The 14,717-nt window shown below is 48.5% G+C and overlaps 3 protein-coding genes and 1 non-coding gene across 4 annotated transcripts in view; 1 reads left to right on the top strand and 3 right to left on the bottom strand.

Annotated features, from left to right (window-relative positions):
- The window catches only part of LOC139332331 (chromaffin granule amine transporter-like), a 9,390-nt gene extending 6,944 nt beyond the window's left edge, over positions 1–2,446 (top strand). Inside the window, exon 16 of the mRNA XM_070964197.1 lies at positions 1,944–2,446. Coding sequence (XP_070820298.1) covers positions 1,944–1,968 — 25 coding nt within the window. The 3' untranslated portion in view covers positions 1,969–2,446. The remainder of the gene's footprint in view (positions 1–1,943) is intronic.
- mak16 (MAK16 homolog (S. cerevisiae)) overlaps positions 1–4,237 on the bottom strand; it is a 4,280-nt gene extending 43 nt beyond the window's left edge. The window contains exons 1-10 of the mRNA XM_070964196.1: positions 4,080–4,237; positions 3,419–3,468; positions 3,175–3,284; positions 2,986–3,050; positions 2,561–2,712; positions 2,169–2,223; positions 2,008–2,082; positions 1,441–1,551; positions 1,292–1,357; positions 1–997 (exon numbers count right to left, since the gene is read on the bottom strand). The exon at positions 1–997 is cut by the window's left edge and continues 43 nt beyond it. Coding sequence (XP_070820297.1) covers positions 755–997; positions 1,292–1,357; positions 1,441–1,551; positions 2,008–2,082; positions 2,169–2,223; positions 2,561–2,712; positions 2,986–3,050; positions 3,175–3,284; positions 3,419–3,468; positions 4,080–4,094 — 942 coding nt within the window. The 5' untranslated portion in view covers positions 4,095–4,237 and the 3' untranslated portion in view covers positions 1–754. The remainder of the gene's footprint in view (positions 998–1,291; positions 1,358–1,440; positions 1,552–2,007; positions 2,083–2,168; positions 2,224–2,560; positions 2,713–2,985; positions 3,051–3,174; positions 3,285–3,418; positions 3,469–4,079) is intronic.
- A 558-nt stretch (positions 4,238–4,795) lies between these two features.
- LOC139333210 (small nucleolar RNA U13) lies at positions 4,796–4,894 on the bottom strand. Its single transcript, XR_011602314.1, has one exon. It is a non-coding gene; the product is annotated as a small nucleolar RNA U13 (small nucleolar RNA).
- A 1,108-nt stretch (positions 4,895–6,002) lies between these two features.
- spinb (spindlin b) lies at positions 6,003–11,058 on the bottom strand. The gene is given in 7 exon segments (XM_070965331.1): positions 6,003–9,598; positions 9,717–9,950; positions 10,102–10,257; positions 10,384–10,478; positions 10,705–10,753; positions 10,863–10,887; positions 10,889–11,058. Coding segments are annotated over 7 exon segments (789 nt in total). The 5' UTR covers positions 10,919–11,058; the 3' UTR covers positions 6,003–9,398.
- Between the last annotated feature and the right edge of the window lie 3,659 nt (positions 11,059–14,717).

Raw genomic sequence — 14,717 nt, 5'->3', positions numbered from 1 at the left:
AACAAAACCAACAAAGCCGTTTTTTCAAAGAGGAAAAGAGTTCAAGTCACTTTGTGTGATTGAATGAGAGCAGATCTGATCCCAGGTCAGATCTGACGTTTCTGTTTCTGAGAGGAAGAAGAACTGAGTTTTTTTTTTTTCCAAAAAACTTGATTTATTCTAGTTTTAGTTTTCAGAAATCTGAAGACATAAAATCAACGGTTTCTTTTTATTTTTTTCTTTCTCTTTAAATGTGACCTGCTTATTGATAAATGTCCAGTTTATTAGGAACACCCAGCTGCTCTGTCATGAATCCTCTTCGTGGCTCATGTTCAGTCTTTGAGGCATTTCTCTTCTTCTGCCTCGCCGCAGTGATGTAAACAGGGTGGACAAAATAATAGGAACACTCATCGAGTACAGCAGCGGCACAAACTGATGGAGGATTCATCGCAGGACGGCTCGTGACTGGACGCACGGTGCTGACGGTTAGCATGTAGCTTGTTAGCTGTGAAGACCAGGAAGTGCCGGTGGGAAGTGGACGGGTTCGTCCTCAGCAGAGTCTGACAGGCGACGACTGGTCCTGCGCTGGTGACGCCGCCACAGAGCGACACGTTTAGAGGAGATGAAGTCAGAGTTGAGACGCGGCGAGAACGAGAACGTTCAGCAGCGTCAGTTCAGACAAGAGAAAACAAAGACTGACCAGCGTGTCCCCGCCCAGGGGCGTGTCCTTGGCAGAAAGCTCACAGTTCGATTGGCAGCTGAGGGTGTGACATCACTACGTGCTTCTGCTCTTGGTGGCGGGCTCCGCCTCCTGCTCGTACTCGATCTCCACGTACGCTCGCTTCTTCCTCGCCGCCGAGCCGTTAGCGGGAGATTTGCCTTTTGACCTGGAGGCCTTCGTCTTTGTCTTCGTCTCCACCTCCATCTCTTTCTCCTCCTCCTCCTCTTCTTCACTCGACTCCTCCTCTTCCTCGTCCTGCTCCTCCTCGTCGCTGCTCGTCTTCAGTTTGTTCATGTCCTGAAAGAAGACACGACTCCATGAGCTCCACACGTCACCACAGACGAGCAAACAGAAAACCAACAAAAGCTGTTTGTGTTTGTCAGACTGAACTCAAGTCACTTCCTGTTTGCAGCTCTGTCACTCAGTCAGTGTCCCATTTCCTCCTCAGGTCAGTGACCTTTGACCTCTGACCATCTGATAACACAGCTTCCAAGCGTGAAGCTTTAAACTAATCACACATCCCACAGACGGTGAACCGTCCCTGTGATGATGATGATGATGATGATGATGATGATGATGATGAAGATTTACCTCGAAGTCGCTCAGGTCGCTCTCCTCCACCTCATCGTCTGCCACAAACTCTCTCCTGCCGACGTCCTGCAGACACAGAGACACGTTCAGAGTCCTTGAACGGAAAGAGAAACTGAAACACACTGAACCTCTGAAGGCTCCTTCATCACCTCGTCATCCTCCTCCTCCTCCTCCTCTTCCTCCTCTGACTCGCTCTCTTCATCCTGCTGCTCCAGAGCTCTGTCGAAGGCGTGGATCGGGAAGTTGTAGATGTCTCCGTACTAACACACACACACACACACACACACACACACACACACACACACACACACACACACACACACACTTCAGTTTGGCTTCAGATTCTGACAAACTGCTGGACTTTGAGCTAAATGCTAACATTAGCTCACATGACCTCAACAACACGAGGATATCAACGTCCTCATGTCTGACGTTTAGCATGTTTTCGTTAGCATGTTTGCTAAAGGCTGAATCAGCTGATGTCTGAGTGCTGCTGGGTCTCAGTGGGCTGAGAGTCTGAACCTGATCCAGGAAACTTCTGTCTGACATTGAAACTGACCTGAATGCAGCATCCTGCTGGTATATTTACTCTCGTTACTGTACAAAAGTCATGTTTTGGTGTTTTAAAAGTCTGTTTCTGCGTCTCTCTCAGGAACGCTTCAACTCGTCTGTTCTGACAGTCAAACTGATCCCAGGACAGCTGCCGCGTGTCGTACCGTTCCCTGCTTGAGTCTCTCCAGCAGCTCCTTCTCGATGGCGTTGTCCAGCTGAGCGGCAATCAGAGCTTTCTCCTGCAGGCAGACAGACAGACAGACAGACAGGTAAACACACCTGAGGCGCCTGGCTCTCACTGTGTGACCAGCTGATCGGCGCTCACCTCTTTCCTCTTCTCTCGCTTCTCCACCTTCCTGCTGAGAGGAACCAGCTTCCTCCTGAAAACACAAACCCATCGCTCTGTGAGTCGAACAGCCTGCCCGGACGAGTAGTACTGCAGTATTACTGGAACACTGGTGTCGGGTACTCTGTGTATTTCTACTGCTTGTAATTTTCACTTCATTTCCTCAAGTCTTATTTTAGAACCCTCTGATGATGTTCTGACTTATTCATTTATCTGTTTTCCTCTTTGTGGATCAATAAACCTTCATCTGATTCTGGTTTGACTTTGAGTTCTTCTGCAGAAACCAAAAACCAAACTCCACCGAACATCAGCTCTGTGCAGTCACTTCCTGTGGTGAGTGGTAGTACTCGGTAGTACTTCGGGGTACTTACTGTCTCTTGAGGACCAGTTTGCGCATGCGGATCAGATACTGGGTGATTTTGGTGAAACGCTGTTTGCATTTGTGTCTGATGAATCGAGGCCAGTAGATCAAATTCTCATCGATCTGTTCCAGAGCTTTCTCGTAGTTCTTACTGAGCTTCACCTGCGCGCGCACACACACACACACACACACACACACACACACACACACACACACACACACACACACACACACACACACACACACACACACACACACACAGTGCAGTGATGTACGTGTCCTGCCTCGTTCACTGTCCCACATGAAACCATGAAAGCTGAATCAGAAGTTCTCCTCTGGTGGTCAAACAGCGAGAAAAACTTCTGATTTCAGGTCAGAAAACACGTCGTACAAACTGAAACATGACGTGAGTCACTGAACCGGCGTCCTGCTCACCTTCTCCCACATCTTGGCGGGAAAAGCTGCTCTTTCGATCACCTTCATGTAGAGGAAACACTGACCTGCAGCAGTGGAAACATGATGAGTGAGCTGATCAGTGACATTAATTACTGGCTTTAAGAGTGAACATCCTGAACTTCTTCATCAGGCTCTCTGTGTGTTACTGGCGACGGACTCGGTCGTTACCTTTCTCCTCCCTGATGGTGGCGTACTGGCTGTTGGCCAGCGGGCAGGACGAGCGGTTACACAAACCCGTGATGTTGAATTCATTTCGACAGAAGTTCTGACTCTTCGTCCTGCAGAGGAAGAGGAGATCACACTTGAACTGAGAGCAAACTCCACTCTGAAATCTACTGTTCATATTCATCAATCAAAGCCCAGCAGGACGCGACGACGCAGCCCGAGGCCTGGATGTGAGTTTCACACTTACTTGACTTTGAAGGAGCAGAACTGTTTGTTCCCAATAATGTCCCAGATCACCTGCAGGAAGCACATTTCACACGTTCCAAACATCCAGCGACTTTCATCAAAGGTGAATTTTAAACAAAATCTCAGTATCATCAAGTTGTGCCAGTATCTAAAGAGCTCTGCTGTGTTCAGGTTTTATTCTGAGGTTAATCTATTTTTGCCGTAGTGTCTATGAAACACTCAATGATAAAACTGCCCACATGGCAGAGAGGTCCTGGACATATTCAGAGGACGATTCGTCAGAGACAAAGAGGACGATGTGTAACGTGCTGCCGACATTATGTTCCCACAGGGCTGAACCGATGTGTGTGTGTCGAGCCATTTCTGACCAGCTGTGTGTTTGCAGAGAAGCCAGAAAACTTTAAAATTGACCGTTTTATAACAGAGTTCGGCGTCACGTCCTAGCTTACTGCCAAAGTGTCTCAAAGCTGTTAAAACACTGAGTTTCTATCAGTGTGTCATTAGTACAGAGAATTGCTGTTCGGTAATTAGTCCACCTAATGAGCAGCAGATAATTATTAACCATGATTTATCTTTTTTCAGTAGTTACCGGTAAGCTAACGTTAGCATGAGGGCTAGCAGAGCACATTAGCAGCTTAAATGAATGAATTCATCACACTCACGTCGTCGTGCTGCATCTTTAGTTCCTCACAGAATCGAGTCTGCTGATAGTTTCAGTTATAATCAATAAGTTAAAGTAAAGTTATGACGGACTTTTCTGTCTTCGCAGCCACATGGACCATCAGGAAGCCACCATCTTTGTTTGCATGGACGACATCTCGGAGTCATGAAGTCAACGCAAAGAAGTATCGCGAGATGTGACGTGACGCGTTTGGTTAATGTGGAGGACTGTTTTAATTTATTGTTAATTATGCATCTGTCTTTTGGGAGCACATCGTTCAGAAATACATTTATTAAATTTTGAGAAATATTTTGAAATTAATTTGCAGAATCTTAAAAAAGAGACCAAAATGCAAATCTGACTAAATACAACCAGATGCATCATTTTTATTTTATTTGAATATATCTTTTTTGATTTTTTTGTTTTAAATGGGAACAACAGAATAATATTCTGCTTAACAAATTATTCCACTGTTTTAGACTTTCGTTGTTTTAGAGATATTGGTACACTGTATATTATTTTAACAATTGTTAGAAATAAAATCCTTCTTTAAATCGCTTTAATTATAAACTTGGAACATTCCAATGCAACACTTTTGGTTCAGAGTCGCGTGATACTGACCTGTACGCGTTAGATAGCAATTCGTAAGAAAGTATTTTATTATTTTATTCTATTTTTTCTTCCAGAACACGCAGTATATCATGACTTCCGGTTCAGGATCAGAAGGGCTGAGGCGCTTAGCGTAACAAGTAAGGCTGCACCTGTCACGGATGAACCGTGAACGCACCAATCATCACACTCATGAACTAGAAGGATCATGTGAAACAAACATGGCGCTGAAACCACCTGTAGCGCCTTTCCCACTCTTTGACTGACGGTGTCAGTTCACATTTGAAGACCCGGCGCTTCTCACGTTATCTCCCACCGAACATCCTGCTGCTGGTCTGTGAGTTTGGTTTGGTTTTTGGGATTTAACAGCGAGGAAAGCAGAGCTTTGTAAACTATGTGAAGAGGTGCATTGTGGGAGTCACTGCGGTAAACTGAAGAACAGCGACACTGTGGAGTGACGTCACTCACTCACTCACTCACTGTAAAATTCATACGACGTTAATATTTAGAGCTGCAGTAACTGATGTTCAGTTCGCTGGTTTTAAATAAGAATTGAACAAACATCGACATAACTTCAGTTTCTGAGCTGATGAACACGTTAACAGTTTATTTCCACATCCAGCAGTTAGAACAATTTAATCATTCATTCATTCGTTCGTGTTTGTGTCACTTGATTTAAGTCCACCTGAACCTCAGATTTCACTTATATCGATGCCTCATCATTGTAATTTCACTGCTGACGCTTTAACACACTTTCACCTTTTACCTTCCAGCGTCTGTCGCTCTGCAGTTTCTCTCCAACACAAACATTTCGGGTCTTAAATCCTCAGATTCACTGAATACCTTCACGTCAGAGCGACTGCAGTTTCTCTCATGTAGAAACTCTTTAAAGTCTCGAAACATCCATAAAACACACAAACCTTCTGCAAAGACTTCAGTGAACCTTCATGTTAACAGAAACTGAAAATGATCAGATTCATCCTAAAGCTGCTCGGAGGCTCAGACAAAACCCAAAAACTATTTTTATCTGAATGAGTAATTTTAATGCTGTTATTCCGTCCATGTGATCAGGTCCAGCTCCGCCCACTCGCCTCCTCAAACCAGTAAAACCAGTCAGTCACAGATCTCTTCATGTGTTTTGTTCTGATCTTCGTGGATTTTAACACAGTTCTTCTCGTTCTGTTAAACTCAGTTTCTCCACGTTTGTCTCTTCAGTAACTGAACTCACCTGCTGCAGGTCATGTGACTGCTCCTGTTTTCCTTTTCTTTCCATTCATTTGTTCTCGTCTTGCACAAACTCAGACAGACTCTCGAGTGAAAAAACAGAGAAATGGTTTATTTAGTAAATATTGTGAGCGGCTCACGGCTGTACAACACTGGCATCTGGAGTTGGCACTCTTTAAAGGGACGATCCACCCGAGCAGAGTCACACCTGTCGTCACCTGCGCTCACAGGTGACGACTGCTGTCACTTCTGTTTGAGGAGGATCGTCTTTCATTTTTCTATTTTTGCTCAACAAACCGAAAAACAGGCGCCTCTGAGAGACAAAGTACAAAACAAAGAGACGAAAAGAAGAAGAAAGCAAAAGGCACCGAGAAGCCACGAGAGACAGAAGTCAGCTGACAACTGAAACTACACAGACATGCAACTCACATCGATTTACACTGAGCTATATATGCATGCAAAAACAACACACACACGCACACACACACACACACACTCACACGCACGCACGCACGCACACACACACACCTGTAAAATACGAACGGCGCGTCGGCTCCTGAACAGACGACTAATAATGTCCAAATCGTGGAGGCTAAAGATCCACCCAGACACGGTGCTGCCCCCCCACCACCAGAGGGGCATCAGCCAGGCCAGGTGCATTGTGGGTAAGGCCCCACAGCATCCAGGTGAGCTGAGAACAGCTGATTCCTCTGCTGTCAGAGCAAAGACCAGAGACAGAGGAGCCAATCAGAAGTCTTCTGGAACCAAAACAGACCAGGTGAGGCGGTTCATGACAACAACAAACAGGAAGTACTTTAAACTGAAAGAGCCAATCACAACGTCCTCCAATCGACTGATCCAGACGTCAGAGACGGTGGACAGCTGAACACGCCGTCCACTCTGGGAAACACGATGACGTCAGAAAAACAGGTGAGTCACCTCGTTTGTCCTCCTCCAATCAGACGGCACAGATTTCTGTCAGTTTCTACCGCCAAGACTCCAGAAAGTTCTAGGTTCCAACCCAGAACCCAGCATTCTGGACTCCTCCAGGACATCAAATCCAAAACACAGGAACGACGTGGAGGACGCACCTGTCGAACCAGAGCTCACCTGAAGCCGCTTCCTTATAAGGAAAGCAACGATGTTCGTCCTCCAATGACATCAAACTGATCCTGGAGCAGCCACGGCTGCGTTCGGATGCTCCACTCAGGAGCAACACAGGACTTAAATCTGAACAAAATGTTTGAACTGGCACTACAGTGAAGACGCTAACGTGCTAACCAGGTGTGTTCCTGCACAGGTAGAACACACCTGGTTCCACAGAACGAGCTGCGTTCTACAGTCAGAACGTTCCTCAGTATCGCAGAGAAGATCCAGAAACGTTCAGCCTCAGACCTCGAGGCCTTCAGACAACATGGCCGCCTACGCTAATGTCCACGAGGCTGGAGGGCGGAGCTACGGCAGTAAGAGCACAGGATTGTGGGAGATGAAGTGGATGAGAACAGCTGGAAGCTAAAAGACTTCCAGAAAGAAAAGCAGAGATTCATCCGGCGGAAACGTTTCAGGAACGCAACGATGAAAAAACAGAAGAGCGAGGAGGAATCAAACCAATCAGAACCGAGAAAACTCGCCATCAGCACGAGTCAGCTGACAGAACCAGAGACAAAGAAGAAACTGCAGCGCGTCGACTTGACGGCAGAAGAAGAGGAGGAGGAGGAGGAGGACAGACACAAAAAGCGTAAATCGACGTCCAGCCGGAGACGCTGCTTCAGCTGAACGCAGCCAGCAGGTCTGTGTCTGGACCGCCCCTCGCCAGGAGTCCAGCCAATCAGAAAACAGAGCTCCAGGTGGTGTCAGATAGGGGGTGGGGCCTTCATGCAGCCTCAGTGACATCAGTTTGCTGATTTGTTGTGTTGACGTCTTATTGTGACTAACCTCAAGACTGATCGGTCTGAGAGGACGTTCAGGTGTCTTCTGTCGTCCTCTCCTGATGAGACGATGAAGACGCCGTCACGCTCACACGTAAACCAACACTTCATTTTAAACCTCACCGTAATTTAACCTTTAGCAGCAGAACACGTAAAGCAGCTGTGTGTGATTGGACGTCCTCCTGTGGACGGACAGCCGCCTGCTGGTCAACAGGACATGAAGGACCGGGCAGTAAGACACAGCTGTGATAACATCAGAGACGTTTTCATGGTTAAAACTTGAGTCATCATTTAAACGTGTCCTGATCTCTGCACCTGAACGTGTCACAGACCTTTGACTTAATGGCACAAGCTGCTAATAAACGTTGAATAAGGGCCAATAAAACGCTGCTGAACACGCCGTCGTCGTCGTCGTCGTCGTCGTCGTCATCATCATCATCATCATCAACATCCTGGTCACCAGGGTCTAAAACACTTTGATGAAAATCCTTTTGGAACAGACACGAACATGCTGAGAGTAAAACAAGCTGAACCAGGAACAGAAGAAGAAGAAGAAGAAGAAGAAGAAGAAGAAGGAGAAGAAGAAGAAGTGTCGCTTTAATTCGACCTGTAACAAGCTCGTTAGCATCATTAGCCTCATTAGCATTGTTAGCATTCCTGCTCACAGCCGGGCAGCTAATGATGCTAACAGGCTAACCGATGCTGCCCATGTGACACCTGAGCCTCTCTGACTGGCTGCTTTGGAACCTAATGGCATTCTGGGTAATGTAGGACTCAACAAAAAGACAAAAGATAAAAGACTCTGCGTCCTCTGCTTCTTTCGTCTGTCCTCCTCTCTGCGTCTTCACTGGTCAACAGGTGACCTGCAGGGAGGCGGGGTCAGTAAAATTCTCTTTGATTGGACAAGAGCTCCACCTGCACGTCCACTGACACCTTCTAGGAATGAGGATGATTGAGACAGACAGCGGTTCAGCATTCACTTCATCTAAAGGGGCCCTGAAGTCCCGTCCCTTCATTAACCCCGGCAGACTCAGACCTGCCCCCCCCCCCCCCCCCACCAACTGCGGAGGTCTCCGACGGTCTGACAGGGTTTCAGGAAAGGGTGGAGGGGGTTCGGTTTCAAGGATTCAGACCTGCTTTGACTCTGGATGGTGTCAGAAGACCTTATCGTAGTCTGGAGCGTCTCCGGATCGTGTCCTCGCAGATGTCTCCGGTTCTAAAAGTCAACTTTTCAAACTAAACCAGATTTTTTGTGCGATTTTAGTCCAGATGTCAGATTACACCGGCTCACCGGTCTCCTTCGGGGCTCTGGAACCAGGTCTATGTTTGAGCAGGGGTCAGAGGAAGCGTCCTCCAAGATGATGAAACCTTTGATGAAACTAAAGACTGGATCTTCTGTCTCAGGCGTCTCATCCATCCTGGGGACTCTCCAGATCTTTAAAAACATAGCTGTAGCCTTTCTTCACTGGGGGGGTGGCGGTGGTGGTGGTGGGGGGGTCGGTGGGTCTAGGAAGGTCTCGGTAAGTCTTTTTTGGGGGTCCCAGACCGGGTTTCTGGGCTTAGGAGGTCTTGACCAGGTCGTAGACGTAGATGTGGAAGTCGTCGTCGAACTTGATGAAGTAGACAGAGGGCTTGGCCTCCACCTGGTGGATGACCATCCCCGACCGCTTCCCGCCGTCCTCTTTGGCGTACTCCACCTGTTTGCCCACCAGACTGTCGACGACCTCGCCGGGCTCCCGCTCTGCCGCCACGCTGTCGTCTGCAGAGAGAGAGGTGGCGGTTTAAAACTAAGGATGAAACAACCAACATGTGGTTGAAACGTGTGCTGAAAGACCTGATACTGATGATACTGGTGATACTGGTGTGTTTCCACTCACTGGAGTCGGGCATGATGCGCAGGTCTCCCTCCTTGTAGTCGTCCAGCAGCTGGTACATGTAGAGGACCGGGTCTTTCTCGTAGGTGATGTAGAACCAGGAGGTCATGATGGGGGCCCGGGCCAGCACCATCCCCCTCCACTCCTCCTTCGGCCCATCCTCCGTCTCAAACATGTGCTCCACCGCTTTCCCGATCATCGTCTCCGCCAGCAGCGAGTCGCTCACCCGGGCTGGAGCTGGACCAATCACAGAGAGGCAGGTTACAATGACATCATCATTTCTGCTCACATACATGTACACAAAACCACAGCATGGACCTGCAGTTCCTCTAGCGTCGACTAGAGGCCGCTGTGGTCAAACTGACTGTGGGGGCTTCCTCTTCCTCACCCACTCTGTCGGGCAGGACCTCCAGGCCCACCACCCGCTCGTCCCCGTACAGCTCCAGGCCGTAGATGCAGTCGAAGCCGTCATATTTGATCAGGTAGAGAGACGGGTTAACAGGGACCTGGTCCAGGACTGTCCCCTTCCACTGGGACGACTTACCTGAGAGGACACACACACTCACAGATCAGCTAAACATGAACAAAGGAGGTTTTTATGTCTCACCGTCGTCTCCAAACGAGTGGTGATCAGGAACTGTGGACGGTCTGAGACGCTAACCAAACTTACTGCCTTCCTTCCAGATGTGCTGGATCCTGCAGCCCACAATGTTCCTTCTGGGCTGAGCCAGAGTCTTACTGGGACCAACGCTGGTCCTCTGTTTCCTGCAGAGGACGAGAAAAACGAGACGACAAAGGACAAGATGAAGAGAGCGAGACAGAGTGGAGGGGACACAAAAAGAAAGAGGAGTAAAGGTTAAAGTGAAGGACGGGAAAGAAAAAGAGGACGGAGCAGAGAAGAAGACAAACATGTCCCAGCTGTGACCTGGAGGTCTGGTCCTTTGAGATAAAGTCACATGATTCATCGTCAGCTTGCCTTCGTCAGACTTACTTGTGCGAGTTCTTCTTCTTCATCATGTTTGCAGACACGCCTGAATGTCCTGAAACACAAACATTCAGCATCCATCATACGGACAGGTGGTGCGTTCAAGGACACTCTGACATCTGAGTTCTGTGAGTCAGTGATTAGAAACCTATTTCATATCTCACCTCCGTCCGCTCGGGGCCGGGGGGCCGCTGGGCTCTTGAATGGGGTCTTCATTCATCCACCTGTAGGGGGGCAGCCAGCCAGGCCGTCGGTCCAGGCTGAACGCTGGGAGTCAGTGTGTGTGTGGAGGGGAGGGGGCTGGGGGGAGGGGGTTGAGGATGGAGGGAGGGGGCAGGGGGAGGAGGGTAGGGAGAGGAGGGAGGAGGAGGTGGGAAAGAAGGAGCACCAGGAATTAGGCCGGGCCCCGGACAGGCTGCATGCAGGCCGGGGACAGATTAACACCTGGAGACCGAGGCGACGTCACAGCTGATGGACCTGATGAGGAACGTGATGAACCTGAGGAGGAAACCAGAGCGTCAGCAGACCCTCAGACGTGTTCTTCACCTTCTAATCAATAATCAAACACACATCATCCTCAGCTGGACGCGTTCTGCTTCCTGAAGAGGCGACATTGAAGATGAAGTTCAACTCTTCCTCCAAACAGCAGCCGTGACAAAACACCTGAACCTGGAGCTTCCTGAGCGAAGCCCATTGGAATACATTTCCCAGAATCCCCTGTGAAGAACTGCAGAGCTGACTGACAGTCTGCTTGTCTCTCTGTCTCTCTCTCTCTGCCTGTCTGTCTGTCTATCTATCTGACTGTCTGTCTGTCTCTCTGTCTGTCTCTCTCTCTCTGCCTGTCTCTCTGTCTGTCTGTCTGTCTGTATGTCTGTCTCTGTGCCTGTCTCTCTGCCTGTCTGTCTCTCTCTCTGTCTGTCTCTCTCTCTCTGTCTGCCTGTCTGTCTCTCTGTCTGTCTGTATGTCTGTCTCTCTGCCTGTCTGTCTGTCTCTCTCTCTCTGCCTGTCTCTCTGTCTGTCTGTATGTCTGTCTCTCTGTCTGTCTGTCTGTCTGTATGTCTGTCTCTCTGCCTGTCTGTCTCTCTCTCTGTCTGTCTCTCTCTCTCTGTCTGCCTGTCTGTCTCTCTGTCTGCCTGTCTGTCTGTCTCTCTGTCTATCTGTCTGTCTGTCTGTCTGTCTGTCTGTCTGTCTGTCTGTCTGTCTGTCTATCTATCTGTCTGTCTGTCTGTCTGTCTGTCTGTCTGTCTGTCTGTCTCTGTACATTCACTGAGGACTTCTGAGCTGCTCGACAACAAACAACTGCAGCGACGAGCACAGAGCTGCTGACACGAGCAGCCAATCACACACACGCAGCGCCACAGTAACTCTGTACAACAGCAGACCAGAGCGGGACCAGGACCAGAACAAGACCGGGACCAGAGTGAGACCAAACACTAAGACGAAGCCAGAAACCCAGGAGGAGGAAGATCTACAGCAAGAACAGAGGCTGGAAAACTAAGCTGGAGGAAGATCTGCTGCTCCTAGCATCATCAGCATCATCATCAGCATCATCATCATCATCATCAGCATCATCATCATCATCACCATCATAATCACCATCATCACCATCAGCATTATCATTATCATCATCATCATCATCATCATCATCATCACCATCATCATCAGCATCATAATCACCATCATCATCATCATCACCATCACCATCATCATCATCATCAGCATCATCATCACCATCATCATCATCATCACCATCATCATCAGCATCATAATCACCATCATCATCACCATCATCATCATCATCACCATCATCATCAGCATCATAATCACCATCATCACCATCAGCATCATCATCATCATCATCACCATCACCATCACCATCATCATCATCATACCGTAGACAGGAAAACTGATGTATTCCTGTCACACACATCAGCACAGAGCTCTGCCAGCGTCGATGAATCCGCTGATCTGAAGTCAGCAAACAGTGAAAACGTCTCGTTGAATTTAATGTTGTTAAAGACGAAGAAGAGCAGAAGATTCTGGTCCAACTGGTGAACCTAACGATCAGCGTCAGGCTCAGGTCTGATCGTTTCAGCAGTTCAGGAGCAGAAAACTAAACGGATTCATCACTGAAGTCCTTTTTAGGCAGCTTCCTCTGACTGTAGACCGACTGTAGAGCGACTGTAGACTGACTGTAGACCGCCTGTAGACTGACTGTAGACCGCCTGTAGACTGACTGTAGACTGACTGTAGACTGACTGTAGAGCGACTGTAGACTGACTGTAGACCGCCTGTAGAGCGACTGTAGACCGACTGTAGAGCGACTGTAGACTGACTGTAGACTGACTGTAGACCGACTGTAGACCGCCTGTAGAGCGACTGTAGACTGACTGTAGAGCGACTGTAGAGCGACTGTAGACTGACTGTAGAGCGACTGTAGAGCGACTGTAGACTGACTGTAGACTGACTGTAGAGCGACTGTAGACCGCCTGTAGAGCGACTGTAGACTGACTGTAGAGCGACTGTAGACTTACTGTAGACCGCCTGTAGAGCGACTGTAGACCGCCTGTAGAGCGACTGTAGACCGCCTGTAGACCGTCTGTAGACTGACTGTAGACTGACTGTAGACTGACTGTAGACTGACTGTAGACTGACTGTAGACCGACTGTAGACCGACTGTAGACTGACTGTAGACTGACTGTAGACCGACTGTAGACTGACTGTAGACCGACTGTAGACCGACTGTAGACTGACTGTAGACTGACTGTAGACCGACTGTAGACTGACTGTAGAGTGACTGTAGACCGACTGTAGACTGACTGTAGACCGACTGTAGACTGACTGTAGAGTGACTGTAGACCGACTGTAGACCGACTGTAGACTGACTGTAGACTCGTTTTTTGGTTTTGGACTGAAACACTGAATATTCAGCTTGTTCATACTCATGTTCACACTTGTGTTTTGGTTTTAATCTGGATTTCGTGTTCAGTCGTGATGTAAACATCACATCCTGCTCTAAACTGACTCTTCACACGCCTCCTTCTGAGCTGCAGGTGACTGTGAACACCTGATGATGCGTTCACTGACCTCTGAGGCTGGAGGCAGAACAAAACATCCCGGGGGTCATTCCTTCTGCTCTGAGAAAACCAGTGAACACCAAACGCAGCGTCTCATCACGGCAGCGTTTGGTTAAAATCTAATAATCATTTTTAATTCAGATTTTGATAAACCATCATCATCTTCATCAGCAGCAGCAGCAACCGGTGACCTCAAAGTGTCCAAACTCAACGTGATGAAGACGAGCAGCATCAGTACACATCTGTCACCATGTCAACAGAATCCACACCTGGCTGAGCCACACAGGAAGCACACCTGAGGTCACCTGACTCTGGACACAGCAGCCTGTCAGCTCACCGTTTTCCACACGTTCTGTGCATTTCTTCTTCTACACTGTTATTGTTTGCAGAATAGATGACCCTCCTCCTCCTCCTGTGTGTGTGTGTGTGTGTGTGTGTGTGTGTGTGTGTGTGTGTGTGTGTGTGTGTGTGTGTGTGTGTGTGTGTGTGTGTGTGTTCGTGTCCAGTCACATGCTGTCATGAATGTTCGTCTGTGGCTGCTGCAGACGAGCTGCTGGTTGTTTTGCCTGATGATGATGATGAAGATGACCAGCCAGAGGTCACAGTTTACCCTCTTCATTAGGTGTCCGCCTCAGCACCGGCCCTGCACCGGCCCTGCCGCTTACTCTCCAACATGTTCAAAAATGTGAACAGATAATTGGTCAACCCCCATCCGGCAGCCATATTGCGCCAGTATTTATAAAACCCGCATCGGTGCAAAAAAAGGCGCAAGCGAACAAAGGGAGAGGGGAGGTCTGTGAGGAGAAAACACAGCGCTATGCTAGCTGGTTTGCGCTAAAACGTCAGAGCGGACAAACGGCCCGTTAACCGGCTCGTCCGGCGGTGCCAGAGGCCGCGGTTTCTTACCGATGCAGCAATCAGTGTCGCCACATAATCCCGATC

The sequence above is a fragment of the Chaetodon trifascialis genome, chromosome 6 (assembly GCF_039877785.1).
Source record: "Chaetodon trifascialis isolate fChaTrf1 chromosome 6, fChaTrf1.hap1, whole genome shotgun sequence".
In the NCBI taxonomy this organism is placed as follows: domain Eukaryota; kingdom Metazoa; phylum Chordata; class Actinopteri; order Chaetodontiformes; family Chaetodontidae; genus Chaetodon; species Chaetodon trifascialis.
Note: the sequence above shows the minus strand (reverse complement) of the source record. Positions and strands in the feature narration are given on the sequence as shown.